The 16,874-nt window shown below is 40.6% G+C and overlaps 2 protein-coding genes across 12 annotated transcripts in view; one reads left to right on the plus strand and one right to left on the minus strand.

The window, feature by feature from the left end:
* The window catches only part of PPIG (peptidylprolyl isomerase G), a 30,864-nt gene extending 28,135 nt beyond the window's left edge, over positions 1–2,729 (plus strand). For all 8 annotated transcript variants that reach the window (XM_040603666.1, XM_040603665.1, XM_040603659.1 and 5 more), the window contains 3 exons: positions 127–211; positions 1,023–1,159; positions 1,454–2,729. In XM_040603666.1, the coding sequence (XP_040459600.1) occupies positions 127–211; positions 1,023–1,159; positions 1,454–2,573 (1,342 nt within the window). In that variant the 3' untranslated portion in view covers positions 2,574–2,729. The remainder of the gene's footprint in view (positions 1–126; positions 212–1,022; positions 1,160–1,453) is intronic.
* Positions 2,730–8,406: 5,677 nt separating this feature from the next.
* LOC121092504 (coiled-coil domain-containing protein 173-like) lies at positions 8,407–16,857 on the minus strand. 4 transcript variants are annotated; one of them, XR_005829328.1, is made up of 9 exons: positions 16,616–16,857; positions 15,778–15,934; positions 14,581–14,720; positions 14,094–14,286; positions 13,446–13,610; positions 12,734–12,840; positions 11,645–11,840; positions 11,111–11,185; positions 8,407–8,815 (listed from the first exon to the last, which is right to left on the minus strand). XR_005829328.1 is itself a non-coding variant. In XM_040603677.1 (7 exons), the coding sequence occupies exons 1-6, from the start codon at positions 16,711–16,713 to the stop codon at positions 12,739–12,741; spliced, it is 855 nt and encodes a 284-aa protein (XP_040459611.1). In that variant the 5' UTR covers positions 16,714–16,854; the 3' UTR covers positions 8,407–8,815; positions 12,734–12,738. The 4 variants fall into 4 exon arrangements, 1 of the variants encoding a protein (XP_040459611.1); XR_005829329.1 differs by lacking the exon at positions 11,645–11,840; XR_005829327.1 differs by lacking the exon at positions 11,111–11,185.
* Positions 16,858–16,874: the final 17 nt, after the last annotated feature.

Here is a 16,874-nt window from a genome sequence, read left to right on the forward strand (position 1 = left end):
TAATAATAATTTAAAACAATAATTAAATTAGTGTTTTCATTTAGTTTAATTTTTGAAGAGGTTTTAAAATTGGTTTCGTATTCTCTTCTTCGATGATATAAACAATATCACTTTTTTTATTTTTAGTAATCTATCGAATTCACAGTCAACATACCAGAGGAGACTGTTAGTGACCAGATCTGGAAGGAAAATAAAAGGAAGAGGACCAAGGGTAAATGTTTACAAATCTGTTACCCAAAATAAATTAAGGTGGTAGCACAGTCTTACTGTGCTGGTGCCACTGTTTTCATTAGGATGGTTGATTTAACAAAAATCACAAAAAAAAGTCAGGGTTTATCATAAGTGATTTGGGGACTGAGGCTTGAAGGGAGACAACAAGGAAAATGACCTTAATTTCTTGTTTGCTTACGGAGTTTATTGAGGGGTGGGATGATGACAAAAAATGCTTTCTTTGTGTTATTCTAGTATTCTGTGAATTAGTGAATGGAGTAGCTCAAAAGATTTCTAGCGAACACCAGTATGATACCTATTACAGAAATGTGGGAAAGACTTGTCCCCTTTTTGGCAGGGGGGAGCTGTCATTCATTCTTTTGATTTGTGAAGCCTTATGCTATGCACTGCTTGTAGCAAGTGTTTTTAGTAGCAGAAGTCTCTACCCCTCAAATTTTTAGTAAATACCTTAAAGAAAAAGTGTGAAGTACTGTTTGCGTGTCACTTGTCAAAGCAAAGAAGAATTTTCATTGTTAGAAAAGTGAATTGCATTTGTGCTAATTAAAAGCAACAGGGGAAGACCTCTCAGCAGAATATCCCTAAGTAGGAGTTACCTTAAAAATAGTTATTTGGTCAGAAATTTTCTATTCCTGCTTTAGCTGAGTATCAAATATATTTTTCAGTAAGTTAATAACTTGTCAATGTAAACTTGGTATATACATGTGAAGTGTCTATGTAGAATCAACTGCCCAGGAAAAATATCTTTACACACCATTTTCTCTTTTTTTTTTTTTTTCTTTTTCTTCTTCAAGCGTTACCGGACACCTTCCAGATCCAGGTCAAGAGATCGATTCCGACGCAGTGAAACTCCTCCACATTGGAGGCAAGAAATGCAGAGAGCTCAAAGAATGAGAGTGTCTAGTGGAGAACGATGGATAAAAGGGGACAAGTAAGATTATTTCTTTCTGGAATGTAAATTTTGAATTTTTTTTATATATTAAAAATCTTACCTATCATCTTAGATTTTCAGTTACAGTTACTCCCTAAAAAACAGGGCACTGACTTGGTTATCCCATTACTTAACTATGCCTGATTTTAATCATGCTACTGTAAATACATAGCTATTAATACAGGTGACCCATGTGATTAAGTTTCAGTTGTGAAGCTGTGTCACTTGTGACTTAATTTTTCGGAGTGGATGGGATTCAAAATACTTAAAAAATTATATCTTTCTTTCTCCAAGGAGTGAAATAAACGAAAACAAGAAAGATAACCAAAAAAGCCCAGGAAGAGGAAAAGAGAGAAAAATATCAGACCACAGACAAGTTTCTGAAAGTCCAAGCAGAAGAGGGGAAAAAGAGAAGAAAAAGGATCACAAATCCAGCAGCAAAGACAGGGAGACAAGAAGGAATTCAGAAAAAGATGACAAGCATAACAGAAGCAAGGCCAAGAAAAGAGCTAAATCTAGAAGCCGTAGTAAAAGCCGAGAGAAATCAAAAAGTAAAGAAAGAGACTCTAAGCACAGTAGACATGATGAGAAGAGAGTAAGATCAAGAAGCAAAGAGAGAGACCATGAGAAAGGTAGAGAGAAAGAAAAGCGCTATGATTCTAGAGGGAGAGATAAAGAAAGAAGTAGGAGCAAGGAGAGAAGTAAAAGGGCAGGCTCAAGAAGTAATGAACAAGACCACAGGAAGAGTAAAGACAGGGAGAAACGTAAGTCACGAAGCAAAGAGCGTGAGCATGCTAGAGGAAAACATAGTTCCAGCAGTAGAACAAGGGATCGAAGCAAAAGCCGGGATAGGGGTAGGAGGGGAAGATCAAGAAGCAGAGACAGAGATCGCAGTAGGAGTAAAGACTATTCAAGGAATAGAGACAGAGAAACAAGAAGAAGAGGAAGATCAAGAAGTAGAGAAAGGAGAGGTTCGCCAGATAAATACAGAGGAAGAGAAAATAGGAGGAGGAGAGAATCAAGGAGTTCAGAGAGGGAGGAAAGTCAAAGCAGAAACAGAGAGAGGTATTCAAACAGAGAAAGTAGAAGCTCATATAAGAGGAATGATACTGAAAGCCAAAGGAAGAGGCGTTCAAAAAGCCGTGACAGTAGCAGTCCTGAATCCAGTAAAGATAAGAAATCTAGTAGAGATCAGGATAGAAGTCCAGACTCAAAAAAGAGACCAAGTAGCAAAGAGAGAGAATCAAAAAAGTCATATTCACGCAGCAGTAAAGAAAAGGAAAAGACCAGATCCTCAGCAGAGAAAGAGGTAAACCAAAAATCAAAGAGTCAGGAAAGAGATCATGCCCCTAGTAAGGATAAAAAGTCTGATCATGAGACAAGTCCTGGAACAGATGATGACAGGCACGGATGAGTTTGTGGACTTAATGTTTCCATTGTCTCAAAGTTTTAGAGACATTTTGGGGAACGCCTTTTTTTAAGATGTGGACTTCAGTTTGGTCTTTTGATAATCTAAAACCTGGATCATTTGTACTGCTAAAGTTTTAATAAACTTGAAATGAAAAACAAATTACATGTGTAATAGAGTGTGCTGTGTTTAAAATATTTCATTAGTTTATGTATCCTTCTTGTGCGTTGGCAGCTAGAAAGGTATCTTCTATGCTGCATTTATTTTTCACCTGATGAACTTAGTTTAGTGCAGACAGTGGCTGCTTGTGAAGAAGCTAGTTTTGTATGTGAAGAAGAAACCTGCAAGTATACTACATGTCATCCTTAAAACTAGTAGAATCTTGCAAGGTGTCCATCACTCCAGTGTTGCAAAATTTGTATTTCAGTAGGTATAAATCCTAAGAAAATAAATTTATAGCAGAAAACTGTGGGGTTGTTTTGTAATCACAAAGTGAATAATAAATCTTCAGTTTGTACTTCTGTCACTGCCAACAGTAGAATTCATTCATACTGTAAGGCAGTCATCTGGGATTTTTTTTCTTTGTCATTAAAAAAATAATTTGAAGAGCTCATCAGTGGAATTTTCCCCCCCCCTGTAAACTCCTGTTTCATGCTTTCATGTTTGTCTATTGTAGAAAATTCAGCCTGGATGCTTCAGACTGCCCTGCCTCAGTTGCTAGTTAATGGATGCACAGAGATGAAATAGATTACCAGAATTCACAGCAGGTGTCAGAGTAAGGAACCAGGAAATCCTTTCTATTCTTGCTGTTTCTTAGCAGTCTATGAGAAAACTGTTTCAGTTCTCCGATACTGCATTTTGGGTAGCTGAAGCAGAATTTTAAAGTAAGTGTTTTTCAAAAAATTCAGAGCCTATCTTAAAAGATTTGCTTTCCTCCCTGCATTCCCTCATTCTAAAGACTGTACTGTGGATTCCTCATTCTCTATGACGTGTGTATCTTCCTCAAACCAGTTCCTTCCCTTTTTTGCTTTCCTGCCTCTAGGACCCACCCCTGTTTCTTTCTTGCCACCACACCTTTCTATGAAGGAGGTTGGCTTGCATTGCTGCAGGGTGCCTGTATGTGTGCAGTCACCAAAGAGCAGCTGGTGTGTGGCAGTGTAACGTAGTGGGCTCAGAGGACAGATGTGGTACAATTGCCAATGCTTCTTTCAGTCCTTTGAACTAGTCATGCCAAAGACTGTGGCAAGTCTTGAAATTCCTGAAGAGAAGTGATAACCATTAATGCAAAGCTGTGTCAAAGCAAAACAGTGCTTTCATAGCTGATTTTTATCTTCATTTGCAGATCTTTGAGTGTAGGACATAATTTTTCTTACTTTGTTACGAGTTTGTTAATGTTTTTGCTGTATAACCCACCTTGTGTCTACAGCGGATGAGCAGAATTTCTGAAGCTTGGTTTGACATTGTGATCCAGTTGTTCTAAAAGTGAACAGTTATGTCTTGAAAGCAAAAGAAAATACGGGGGTTTGAGTAACATAAGCAACCTTTCTAAGGGAAGAAAACTAGAAATTGTGTAGTGTTGCTTTTTGGCAGAGTAGTTAGTGGAGCTGCTTTGGCGATCAACTTTTTTCCCCATGTTTTAGTATGAATTTTACATTGCAGTGGTCATTTTGCACAGAATGTGTAAAAATGTTTCCCAAGCCCACATGTAGGTGGATGATGTAGCTATTACTTAAGAGTTACAGGAGTGAACTGAAGACCTGTATAGCGGACCTGTTCTGTATGAAGCCATTCTGAACTCTATGACTTTTGAGAAGTTGAGGTCCTATTTTGGGGCACTGTAGTAAGAAAAAGCTAGGAAGTTAGGGTTATCTGTACAGTGGCTTGGCCAAAGGCTTCCTCAGTATGCTATGCATGCCACGTGCTTAAGACTCTCATTTAGAAACTGCAGTGTTCTTTCATTATTTTTCATGGAGGTGACACACAAGCAAACCATTGCTGAAGAAGTATGTCTGCACCCCTCAACTATATTGATTCTGCTGTAGAAGAGGGGGAAAAATGCAAGCAGTCAGCAATAAGGCAATCCATAGGAATTGTTAAAAAATGTTACAGAGTCTTTAATTTAAAATCTCAAAATGGAGTTTATATCCAGTTGTAGTTTGCAGTTGTAACTAGTTATTTCAAAAGATGCACTTGCATACCCTTTTGTGTGGATTTTTTTTTGTTACAGTTTAGAAAAATATGTGTACAATACAATTAGAGCTCCAGTTCTTTCTCAGCACATTAAAAATTCATCTGTGTTGGTGGCACAAAGCTCACTTTCTGTTTTTAATGTACTTTGTAAGAAGTTAGTTACTTTTAATTGCACATGATGGGATATAGTTGACCTCTTGATGAGCACATGCCTTGCTTGTGTCTTATTTGATGGTAAATTGTTCTGGTGCCAGTCACTTTGTTTAAACTGAAACGATTGCAGTCTTGTAGGAGGGAGTATTTGCTATATTTTTGCTTTGCTTTATCACACTGGAAGTTGAGATTGCTGATTAAAAATTCGGTGGATCTGAAGCTTAATCCCATGGACAGCAAGATGTCCCCAGGTACCAGTGAGCTCTTGCTGCCTTGTGAGGCGCTGACTACTGCTTTTGCTGTCCTGGAACCATTCCTTCCCTCAGTGGCAGAGCTTTCCTGTTCCCAGCTCACAGTGACCTCCTTGTGCTGTAGTCACAGTGTAGCTCAATGCCATCTTTGGCAGCTGTGTCATAGGTTGTTGGCTTTTGGCTTAAGGAGCTGAAAGCATATTTGCAAGCAATACTTCTGTGTACCAGAGGTAATCAAAATGATGCTTTCCTTGTGAATGGGGGGGAAAAAGTAGTGCATTTAGAGGACAGCTTTTTCTGTCAGCACCCCAGAACTGATGTTTCTCCAGAGAATTTGTGAACCTCAAGACTCAAGGTCAAATGAGGACAGGGAGTACTGGCTAACTTTGTAAGCTATAGGTTTAAGTGTATGTACAGGCTTGAAATAATTTCCAGAGGTTAGACATGCATTCTCTGTTGTATTTACAATAGATACTGCATTTCACTAATACCATAGAGCCTGTGTATAGATGGAATGCTGAACTTGGTATTGGCAGTAGCTTCCCAAACTTTTCTCAGAAACTGTTATTTGTGTTGGAGATTTTCTGGGTACTGCCATGAGTTCAGAGGCACAAATTCTTACTGAGGGTGGGTGGATATATCTAAGGTTGTGTAGACACTATTGCCTGTAAAAGATGTGTTGCTGTCTGCTAAATCTTTGACACAGCCATAGTGTTTCAGTTGTTGCTTTGTTTTGGATTTTTTGTTTTATTTTAAGAAAAGAGGGGGGGGGGAAAGGCTATGGTTACATTTTTTAACCCTTTGTTCTATCCAGTTGTTAAAATTTTAACCTTGAACATCTCGCTACTTGAAATCCACACTATGGACTTTTGTTGCAGTGGCCTTTGTCAGATGCCCTGAAGAATTTGCAGTGATCCCCTAACAATGTCTAATTTGTAATGGTGTCAGTCTGGCAAGTGGATTTTAGATTAATGTAAACATAAAAGCAGCAGTCCTTTAGCTGCCTTTCCTGGAACTGTGGATTTATTGTTGATTTATTGAAGCAAATAAAATATTTTTGGATGCAAATCTAGGGGCATAGTAGACTCATTGCTTGTCTGATGACAAAAAATGTATATCCCTGCTTTTAGGACTTCCCTTACAATAGAAAGCCTAGAGATATAAATACCATGCATTATCAAAGTTTATCAAATACTTAATTCATCTATATTCTCACTCCAATATTTGAAGAACTGTGTGAGAAAGACAAGTAGTATATTAACTAATCTTCACACTTTAGATTCACTGTGACAGAAATGTAAAGAACTGTTACTTGCACTTTCCTTCTTTTGCTGAAAATAGTAATTTTCCTAATGCACTATTTAAATTATTCAAGAAAATGCATCTCAAAAAGTCTGTGAATTCTGCATTTTACAAAATTTGAATTTGGTATAATTCTGCAGTTGTCCAGCGTAAAACTTTAGCTTTCCATTTTGTTGCATATGTACTTTTAGTATACTTCTTATTTCTTACCCTTGAACAATTCATGTTGTGAGGAACACCATTCTAACAAAACTTGTATTGCATAAAAACAAAAAGTAGTATTTGCCTGCTGTAAAAAAAAAAAAACAAAAACAAACACAAAAAAAACCCCAAAAAACTACCATACCAAAATAAGTTTTCTAATTTTACTATCAAATCTCACAAAAGGAAAAAACTAAGAAAATACAATAGTGGTGAATTTAGATAACATACTTCTACTTTTATGTAGAGTTTTACTTTGTTAAAGAATTAGAGTCCTTCCCTAATCAAAGTCATTATTGGAATGAAACTAACAGGGCAGTTAACATGAGTAAGTTCAGAGGGCAGATCTTAAAATGCCAAGTATGTGCATGATTTGGTTTAGATTTATATTTGTATTCATAGAAGTTTCAATACTAACATTAAAGGGACTAAATATAATGCAGCCCCTGCATTGAAATTTTGTAACATGCAAAGCACTTAAGGAAATGTGTTTATTTTTTGGAAATTGAGACATTTTCCTACATAGCCCTGTAACTATATAAAAAAAGTAATCAGTGTGTGGCTTTAGCCATAACTGCTAACAAAAAGAAAGGCTGGAAGAACTGGGAGGAAGCTAGGCCAATTAATTCATGAACAGTGGTAAGAGGAACTAACTGAAAACTGGTGCCCTTTATCAGCTAAAAGAACTGTGGTTAATTATACAGGCAGTATTGTGCTTGTAGCATTTAGCAGAGTTTTGGAAGCCTCAGTCTTTTGGACATTCTGTAATTTATAGTTCCCAACAGGGAAGATGATCTGGTTGTCAGCTGGGAGAATGATTTCTTGATATGAAATGGTACCACCTGTGTATTAAAAGTGCTTCTCAGAAATAAATGCTTTTTGCATATTTGTTAGTGTATTCCATGTCTGCCGTGTGCTTCTTCCAGTCTTACTTAGCATCTTCTGTAATGAGAGTAACACTTGCTTTTAAGTCACGTGGTGCAAGCTGTGTGTGTAGATGTGCTTGCGAGTCTCAAATCTCCAGCCTTTTAAAGTGGTAGCGCTGTTTGTATAGATTTACGAGGTATGGTGATTTGATGTCAGGACACTACCTTTCCTGTTAAACCAATATCTGTACATTTTTCCTGAAGATGTGAATGTAGTCAGATTTTTATTCCATGCTAAATTGGATGATAGTGTTGAGTTATGGATATAATTGGAATTTCTACTACAGAATGACAAATGACAGTCTATTCACTATCTATATATTGTAACATGTATAAAAATGTAGCCATGTAATGAAGCTGATCTGGTGTCTTACCACCAATTTTTTTTGCTAGTTACAAACTTTGGTCTTGTACTTAACAAATACAAGTCTTTGTGTGTTTGTGAAACAGAATAGTTTTAGCTAGCTACAGAACTAGCTGTTTGATGATGTGAATTTAAATGTAGTGGTAGGACAGCTTACAGTCGGTGTAGAACTAAGTGAAAGAACAAGTTTTGATCACAAAAAATCACCTACACCATTATGCCAGCCTGGGAACCTGGCTAAGCTGGCAGCAGAGTGCTTAAGAGAAAAGAAAGTGCACTTCCCATTCCCTACAGTTGGCTCAGAAACCAGAGTGCTAGGTAACACACAGTCGGGCAGCAGACATCTCTTTCCCATGAAGGATTAAAGACTCGGCCAGTGCCACAACTTTCTCAAGATGGTATTCCTATCTTCCATTGCATTCTCCAAAGCATTGATCTTATTTACAGGCAGATGTTTTTAAACAGCTTGCTCAATTTTATTATTTGCTCAGTAAGAAATTTTTTTAAGCCAAAACTTAAGCTTTTAATTAAGCCTGGAGGTCCAGCAATACTTGAGGAGTACAGTACAGATTAATTGACAGTTGACATGTGGTTGTTACCTCTTGACTTCCTAGAAGGTGAATCTACTGCTTTGTTCCGTAATAAAACTAGTAACACATCCATCTGCAAGCTATGGCTGTAGCTACGGTACTTGCTTCTTGAGCTGAAGCTGAGCATAGGCAGGCTCTGGCAAACAGCATGGCTTGTAGCTTGCTCCAGAGCTGGCGTCAGCTGTGTTCCGCAGGCACGTGTAACTTGTAAGGAGACAGTGGCTAGCTTCTTATTCCTTAGTGGATACTTCTGTAGTTGTCAGATGTATTTCTGAAGAAGAAAAGAAGTTTGTCTTACTGTATAATTATTGACTACTGTACAATTAATTGTATATGCACGGATAGGCTGTAATTAAAACTAATGCAGAAATACTTGTCCTACAGCAATAAGTTTTACCAAAGACAATCAAATTTCTCCCTGGTCCACTCTGCTGCTGTACCAGCTGCTGGATTTGTATTTCCTGGATCTTGGTAGTCTTGTATTTTTGATCCCATCTCTGGTCTGCTCAGTAACCACAGCTTACTTTCAGTTCATGTTGCTGCTAACCTTTGCCTGTTTTTCCTTTACATAGAAAAAGAGTCAGACCAGATACTACTCATTTGAGGGGGGCAATTAGTATTATGTTAACGGAGATGCAACACTGAATTTTATTGGACCTGCAGTTCTAATGTTCAAGCCCTTCAGCACCTAACAGAATAGTGCATTTCTCTGGATAATGCACTGGAGACAAGGAAACTCACAGCAAAAGAAAGTGCCATGCTGGTTTATGCAGGACAGTATCCACCAGCTATGAACATCTGTGCTCTAAGACTGCTTCCTAGAGATTTTTATTAACAGATGAGAGGGCAGGCTTGTATCATTTCTGTATCCACTTAGGTATATTAAGTTCTTAATGCCAAAGGCCATGATACATCTAAACTAAAAGAAGCTTAGATTGTAGTGGTGACAGTGCAGGAGTGTAAAGGGATTGACTACACGCATTAAAAGTTTAACAAAGCCTATAGCACAACTTCATTTATTTTAAATAGAAAGGAATCAATTTAAACTAATTCCAAAGTTGACCTTTCATATGGTCTTGTTGCACCCTCTGATCTCCAACTCTCCCTGAAGTCTTAGCCTTCAGCAATAAGGGGTTGGGTTTTTTTGTGGCAGGGTTGTTTTGAGAGCTATATAGAAACGATGAATTTTCATTCTCTCAGTGATGCAGTGCCAGAACAAGAAAGAAAGTTACAGGCTAGTTAGAGCACTCCTCCATTCAGAGATAGCAAAAAGGCCTAAGTTAGTAACAGGCATCTGAAAGAATTTATCTATAAACAGAACAAATTACTTGACCGAACACAACCAGTGGCTTTGAAAAAAAAATATTTTTCTTTAGAAGTATACAGCCGGTCCGTATAGAGACATGAAAATATCCATCCTTAATGGTCCCATGGCACCAACTCTTCTGTTCACGGCTAGTTTGTTTCCAGGTAGATGTCCTCTTCAAACCTCCCCAGAGTTGAATAGTAGCAAAGAATTTGGACTGAACTATTAACTCCAACCTGAACACTACCTAACAGTGAAAAGCTGCACAGTGAGTTAACTGAAATTCCCTTAGGATAGGAGGCATTTTATAAAGCTTCTCTCTTCCGTTTCCTAGGTCGGAGTTGTATTAGATCCATGATGGTACAAGTACCATAGCCACACCAGTACCAGTTGTGTTGCTGCTGGGAGAATACTGTATGAGGCCCTGGAGGCCCACATGTTCAAACTTACATTGCTGCTCTACTTCCAGAGCTGCCTAACAGTTTTGGAAAAAAAAAAAGTTTTATTTAGGGTCTCCGTTTCAGTCCCTCTGAGAGCTGCCTTGCATGTCTAAGGTCTTGCCCATCTAATATGGCCACTACCTATCCTATTTCTCGCCTGCTGTAACATGCTGAAGCAGCTCACCATTTAAGAAGGTGCTTTGTTGAGCAAAACCAGTAATTAAAATTATTTCTCAAAGCATATTCCAATTTGCTAGCTATTAATTAAAACTTCAGCTAATAACTCATACAAGTAGTGATGCTAGGTATTCAAGGTACCTCAATTAACAGATTCTTCCAGGTCACCAGTTTCCCATCTTACGAGCTGCAGCTGATCTCCCTGTATTTTGTTGCCATCTTTAAATAGTAGCTGAAAAGGTCTCTGGTGGTCAGCTAGACCAGCCTCCTGCCTTACATGGGACATGTTTAAAACCTTCACAGGTGGCAATTCCACCCCCTCTGGCCATTCTGATCCACTGTCATCACACTATGCCTCTGGTGAAGCAGGTTTCCCTGACTACTCAACCTGATGTCTCATATCACAATTTCTTGTATCAATCACCTCACTCTGCCTAGAAGTTTGGCTCTGCTGTATTTGTAACTACCCTTCAAGCAGCTGTAGGCTGTTAATTAGAACACCCCTTAGTCTCCTCATCGCCAGAGTGGATGAGCCCAGCTTTGTTTCTTTCTCATCTTGGTCTGTTCAATAGCTTTTATTTGCTTCTACTTGCACAAGGAGCTGTTCCTAAGCCTGTCACCTGTCTTGCCTTCTTCAACATACCATAAACAAACTGATATTATTCTTTTGTATTATTCCTTCAAGCAGCTCTCCCTTCTTGCCTTTCGTGTAGGACAACTGTAAAAGATAATGAAATGTTACCAAAATGCTTTGTCACTGAAAGTTTTAGAACCTTAAGTATTTCTTCATGTTCTTAAAACACTTGAGGTTGAGGTTTTTGCCTGGTTTTACAGAGGAAACACACAAAGCATGCACATCTCAGTCAATGGAATGAAGTGACATCACTATTCCAAACTAAATCCATATTTAGCAAGTGTGCTTTAAAATTACACAGGATTCCTACTTCGCTCTAGGTGTACTGAAAGGAAGATTTGTTTTCTGGTACTTGAATTTGGTATTTTTGTAGACATTCAAAGTAAAAGGGGTATAAGCCCCAAGGAAACAGGCTGTAGACTTCAGATACAGACATACATGATCTGCAGAACAGTGCATTTCCTGAAGCTGAGTTGGAAGTGAGGCTGCAATCCACCTTGCTTCTTGTTGCTGTGGAGGTAGACTAAAACCTATTTAACTCACCAATTTCATGGCAGTGAGCATGTGCAAATAGGCAGTTAGGGATGCATCTGGAGCATTATCAAGCTCTGCAGATTTCAGCACCACTCCTACTATAGACAATTCTTCTCGAGGCTCCAGCTTCTGTGATCAAAGGGCTTTATTAAAAGCTTCCATTCTTTCTGCTTGCTGAAAAAAGCTTGAAGTAGTAAAAGGAGCACTGGCTCAGAGAGAAGGGAAATAAATTTTTCATTAGTCAACTAAGAAAAAAGTATATTTAAGGACAATTTCACAAGTTAGTTGCCATGTCTCTTTTAAAAAGATATAATTTCCAAAAGGAATTACTCCAAGATAACTGGAGAGAACTGTGTGACTTTTAGTTGATAGTGCAGCAGTGTTAGCATTCAGGTTAGAAGTGAGTTTTTGAAGTAAGTCTCTTGATTTTTTCCACTTACTGTGGTTTGGTTCACATTACAGAGCGATCACAAACTGGACCCTTTTGGATGAAACAGGAAGATGTGCTTCAGCCAGCGATGGGCACTCAGCCCTTACACCAGGTTAGAGCTATTCTGGGCAAAACCTCTGAGACACATGCATCATGGGTGTCGAGTTCTCAGCAGCAACTTCCTCACTCCACAAAGAAGCCCCTTGCGGGCCACAGTAACTGGCGTGGGTGCAGAGAGTCAGTCAGCTTCACCCAGCCACGTCCTGCTGTCCCAAAACAGTGCAGCGGCCCAGACCACAGCAGGACTGACCAACCAAGGCAACACCTGGGTCTGTGCTGGCTCTGAGCAGCATTCTTGACCCTGCCCTCAGACAGGGCTTTGAGGAGTGACACAAGCTATAACACTCCTGCACAATGACAAATGTTTGCTCAGTCCCTGAGCAAGCTGGGGGCTCGTGTACATTTGGCAGGAGGAATATGGATGGTGTTACATCAACCATCCTTCTCCACCCACCCCCAATATTATTTCTTTTTTTTAGTACCACATACATATACACTCTACCATTCTTGCAGCTGTCCTAGTTAGGGAGCTCTCATCTGTTTCCCTACTGGAATGCTTGGAGAGAATAAAAATTACATCCAGTAATGGCAGTGATTCAGTTACTCACTGTCTTTATTTCTGAAATGCTCGATCCTTACGAAAAGCAGCTTCTCTCTGAGCATCATAGTCCAGGTCTGCTTGCTTTTCCTGCTGTTTTTTTGCCTGCTTTTCAGCCTGATGGAAAAAAGGGAATAACAAAGCTTAGTATTTCTTTCACAACATAACTATCCCTTAAAACTTAGAGAGGGTAAAAGCTTATAGAGATCTCCAGTGATGTTAGTGGATACTTGGCAAATATCATTGCTTTCTACTTCTCTCCCCTGCCACACCCCCACAAAAAGGGTACATTAGCTAGCTGAGTGAACAGCAGCATTAGCTGCTGCTCTTTGGTGACCTGCCCAGAAGATACAAGAGGGCAGTAGAGGCATAGTTGGCAGAGGGAGGAAAAAAAGGTATAATGACACAGGACAGGATGTGATCGGCCATTGTTGATCTCTTTCTCATACCAGCCCCCCCAGGTAATCCTCCCTAACCAGCATAGGCCAAGTCAGCCTGGAAGAGGCTTCTGTTCCACTGCTCTGAGAAGAGGCTGGTTCCCAGCACCAGCACCTGTAGCGCATACAAATTAAAAAAAAAAAAAAACACCACAAATAAAACACACACATCATACCCATAGCAAGCTGCTTCTCTCTCTGTCCCACCCGTAAGATCTAATACTGTGGGTTTAGATGTGTGTTTCTTTCTAGAAGGGGTTGACAGTGTACAGCTCTTCTATTTACCATTTGCTGCATCTGAATTTTCTGTACTTCAATGCTCGCATCACGTTGTTTTTGTTTCTTGGCTTTTTCCATTTCCAGGTAGATGTGATCTGCTGTCATCCACTGATTACGATCCTTCTCATCCTCTGCTTTTTCTTCTCTCTCCTTTTCTACTTTCATCTTCATCTGTAATTTACAAAATACAGCAAAAATATTTAACCAAGGAGCTAGCCTGATAAGCTAGAAATCGTATGTTTCAGCAGAAGCAGCCCTGTATCAGTGCTCTGATGAGCACAGTCATTGTGGCTGGCCAATGTCCAAGCCCAGGCAGATGTGCACCCAACATGGAAGTGGGAGAGGGTGAGAGGACCCCAGGAAAAATGTGATCTGGGCCAGGCTCCTCAGCTGGAGTATGCAGTGCAAAGTCTGGAAAATATTGGCACAAATTACCATTTTTTGGAGAGAGGATCATCACATGCACCACTTGAATCTTTCTTAAGGAGTTAGTTCTGAAACTATAGATGGTAAATACAAGAGTCGGCTTCTAAGTGAGAACTTGCCTGTGTCTCACTCAAGACAACTATGCTAGAATTGATGGTGTTTCTAAAAGGTATTCAGAAGTACATGTATATGACAGAAAGAGGAGTAAGAACAGGATTGGTTTCTTACCACAGCGGTTCTGTGTTCAGTGATAGATTCAATGGCAGCCTTTTTTTTTGCTTCTTTCTCTTTGTTTTTAATTTGATATTCATCTTCTACCTCTGCAGCTCCTCTAGCAAGACGATCATCTTCAATCTTAAATGCTTTATTCATCTGTGCAGCTAGTTGTTCAAAAGCTTTGTCCTTGTGCTCCTGCATTAGCCTGCAGGAGAGCATAAGCTACCATAACATACTTGGATATCCACTCAGATTACCTGAGGCACTGCTCCTAACAAAGCCAGAAATCCCACTTCCACCACCAACAGCACCAATTACTATGGGAACTTGCAGGCATATTTTCTGGAATTTTTACTTCTTTTTCAAGTTTTAATTACAGAAAAATTGCTTGCATCACAAAGTCCTGATTTTGCTGATATAAAAAGTCATAGAAATATTTGTCACAAAATTAAATTGCAATTTGGAATCTTAATGCTGAAAACCATAGCACCAGACTCACCTATTAGTCTCTGCAACTTTTTCTCTTGTCAGATCAGCCATCATTTCTTTTCCTTTAATATAAGCCTTAATCCGATCATCGTCTTCATCTTCTTTTTCCTTCTCTTCAGCTTTAATTATTTTCTGTTCAGCTACATACTCCTGTTTAAGTGGAAGATTACTTCTATTTTTATGTAGAATGAGATTTTTGAAACGAACTTGAAAAAAAAAAATCTAGCAAAGACTTCAGGCCTAACCTATAATAAAAGTTCTTTGGTTCTGTCAGTGGAGAAGCCAAAGAAGATAGAAACCCAGAGATGGAAGAGAATTCTCATGACCTACTTAACACAAACTACCACAAAAGTAAAATTAGTATGTGGTTGCAGCCCCAAGCGCAGTATCTTTATCTTCTGTTCTTTCCTCTACTTCCCCACTGGCTCCAACTGTACTGCTCCCATCCTGTGTATCATTCAGGCAGCACAAACTCTGAAGGGCTCAAACAGTAAGAGTCTTTAGAACCATAAAAATGTAAGGTACAAGGTATTTTGTAATCAGGCAGAAATGGCAGTTATAAGTATATACAGGGTTTATTGCATATACAAAGCTGGGGAAAATAGGGCAAAATTCATATAACTGGGGTGTGAAAGAGCATGTGGGGAATAAAGCAAGTAGGGTTTCAGTGGGAATTCTTTCCTCTTACTCTCTCACATGCCAATGAGTCATCACAGCACTTCCACTTCAGCCTCCCTGCTCAAGCAAGCATGGGAACAGTAGGTGTGGTAAGTAGGTCTTGACTAATCTAGTCATCTCCAATCACAATGGAAAGACTAGTTAAAAAGATATTGTCGTGTTCAGACTCAGGCTATCCCCTCTTCCTAACAAAGGAAAATGGGCTTAAAAGAGAGCAGGTACCTGGAACCTAAACAGAGTTCTCAAGTAAAGGCCAATCTCCTTGCTGTCTGTAGCAGACATCTTCCATCATAGGCCAGTCAAAATTCAGGTGTCACCCGAATAACTTCCAAGAGGCCTTTCTCAAAAGCACAAAGGAAAGACATGGCCTGCAACTGCCAGGATAGGCATATGATCCAATGCTACTGAAGCTGTCAGCAGACCTCCTGTTGTCAGTAGGCCCGTTTATTTGTGGGCCTAACACAGCCATTTCACTCCTGGCACCCTAGGTCAACAAACGTTTTGAACTGTCTGCTTTTGTGTTACTTACATGATGCTGCCTCTGGAGTTCAGCTTTTTCCTCCTGTTCCTTTTCTTTTCCTCTCTGAATTTCCAGTTGGTACAATTGGTTCAATCTCTGTATTTTTTCCCCTTCTCTCTTATCTTCTAGCTTGGCCAGAGCTGCCTGATGCTTATGCTCTTCTATTCTGAATCAGAGAAAGAAGCTGAATAAACAAGCTGAGGGCTGCATTAACTACTGCACAGATATGGATTCTGCACATCTGCAGGTACCTAAACAGCAAAAATCCCGATACTTTGACAAGAAAGTAGAATGTCAGAGACCAAAAATGGAAGCGCGATTTTTAAAAGGTAGGTGCAAATCCTTTGCCCAAAGCCTAGCACAGGGTGCAAAAGCAAACTGCTGCCCACACAGGCTGGGCCCCTGCCAGCCTGCGGTGCCACTGCCAGCCATCACCCCTGTGTGTGAGTCACTCTGGGTTGAGGGAAGCGGCTGTAACAGAATTTTGCCTCAGCGCGACAAGTCACTAGCCAGAACATAGGCACCTTGTTTAATTTATTGGGACAGACGTAGCCGGTGACAGCAAGAGACGTTCCTGAAGTAGCAGAACGGAGTTCTGGGGAAGCAGCAGGTGAGGTGACAGACCTGCGGCCCGACCACGGAGCGGGGATGATCAGGAACAGCGGTTTAAAGCTGCGAGTCATGCAGCCCCCGGCACGGCAAACTCCGGCCGAGGCCTGGGCAGAGGCCTGCTCCCGCCACCCCCCGCCCCGCCCGGCGCACCCCTCATCGGCGGGACCCGACAGCGCGGCTGCGGCCGCAGGGAGGGCTCTCCCGCTGACCCCGCTCCCCACCCCGCCGCACTCACTGCGCCAGCTGCTCCTGGGCCACGGCCCGGCGGTCCCTGTAACGGCTGCGCTCCAGCTCTGCTTCCCGGCGGGCGGCGCCCGCCTCCTCGCAGTCCATCGCCGGCCCAGCGCCTGCCTCGTCTGGAAGCGGCGACGTCTGCTAAGAGAGACGGTCCCTCACCGACAGCCCGGCTGCACCGGCGCTCGCTCCTCCGCGCCCGGACAGGGAACAAAGGCGGCAGCCGCCGCCCTCCCCTCGTGAGCACAGCGCTGCCTGTT

Source organism: Falco naumanni, chromosome 8 (assembly GCF_017639655.2).
Source record: "Falco naumanni isolate bFalNau1 chromosome 8, bFalNau1.pat, whole genome shotgun sequence".
In the NCBI taxonomy this organism is placed as follows: domain Eukaryota; kingdom Metazoa; phylum Chordata; class Aves; order Falconiformes; family Falconidae; genus Falco; species Falco naumanni.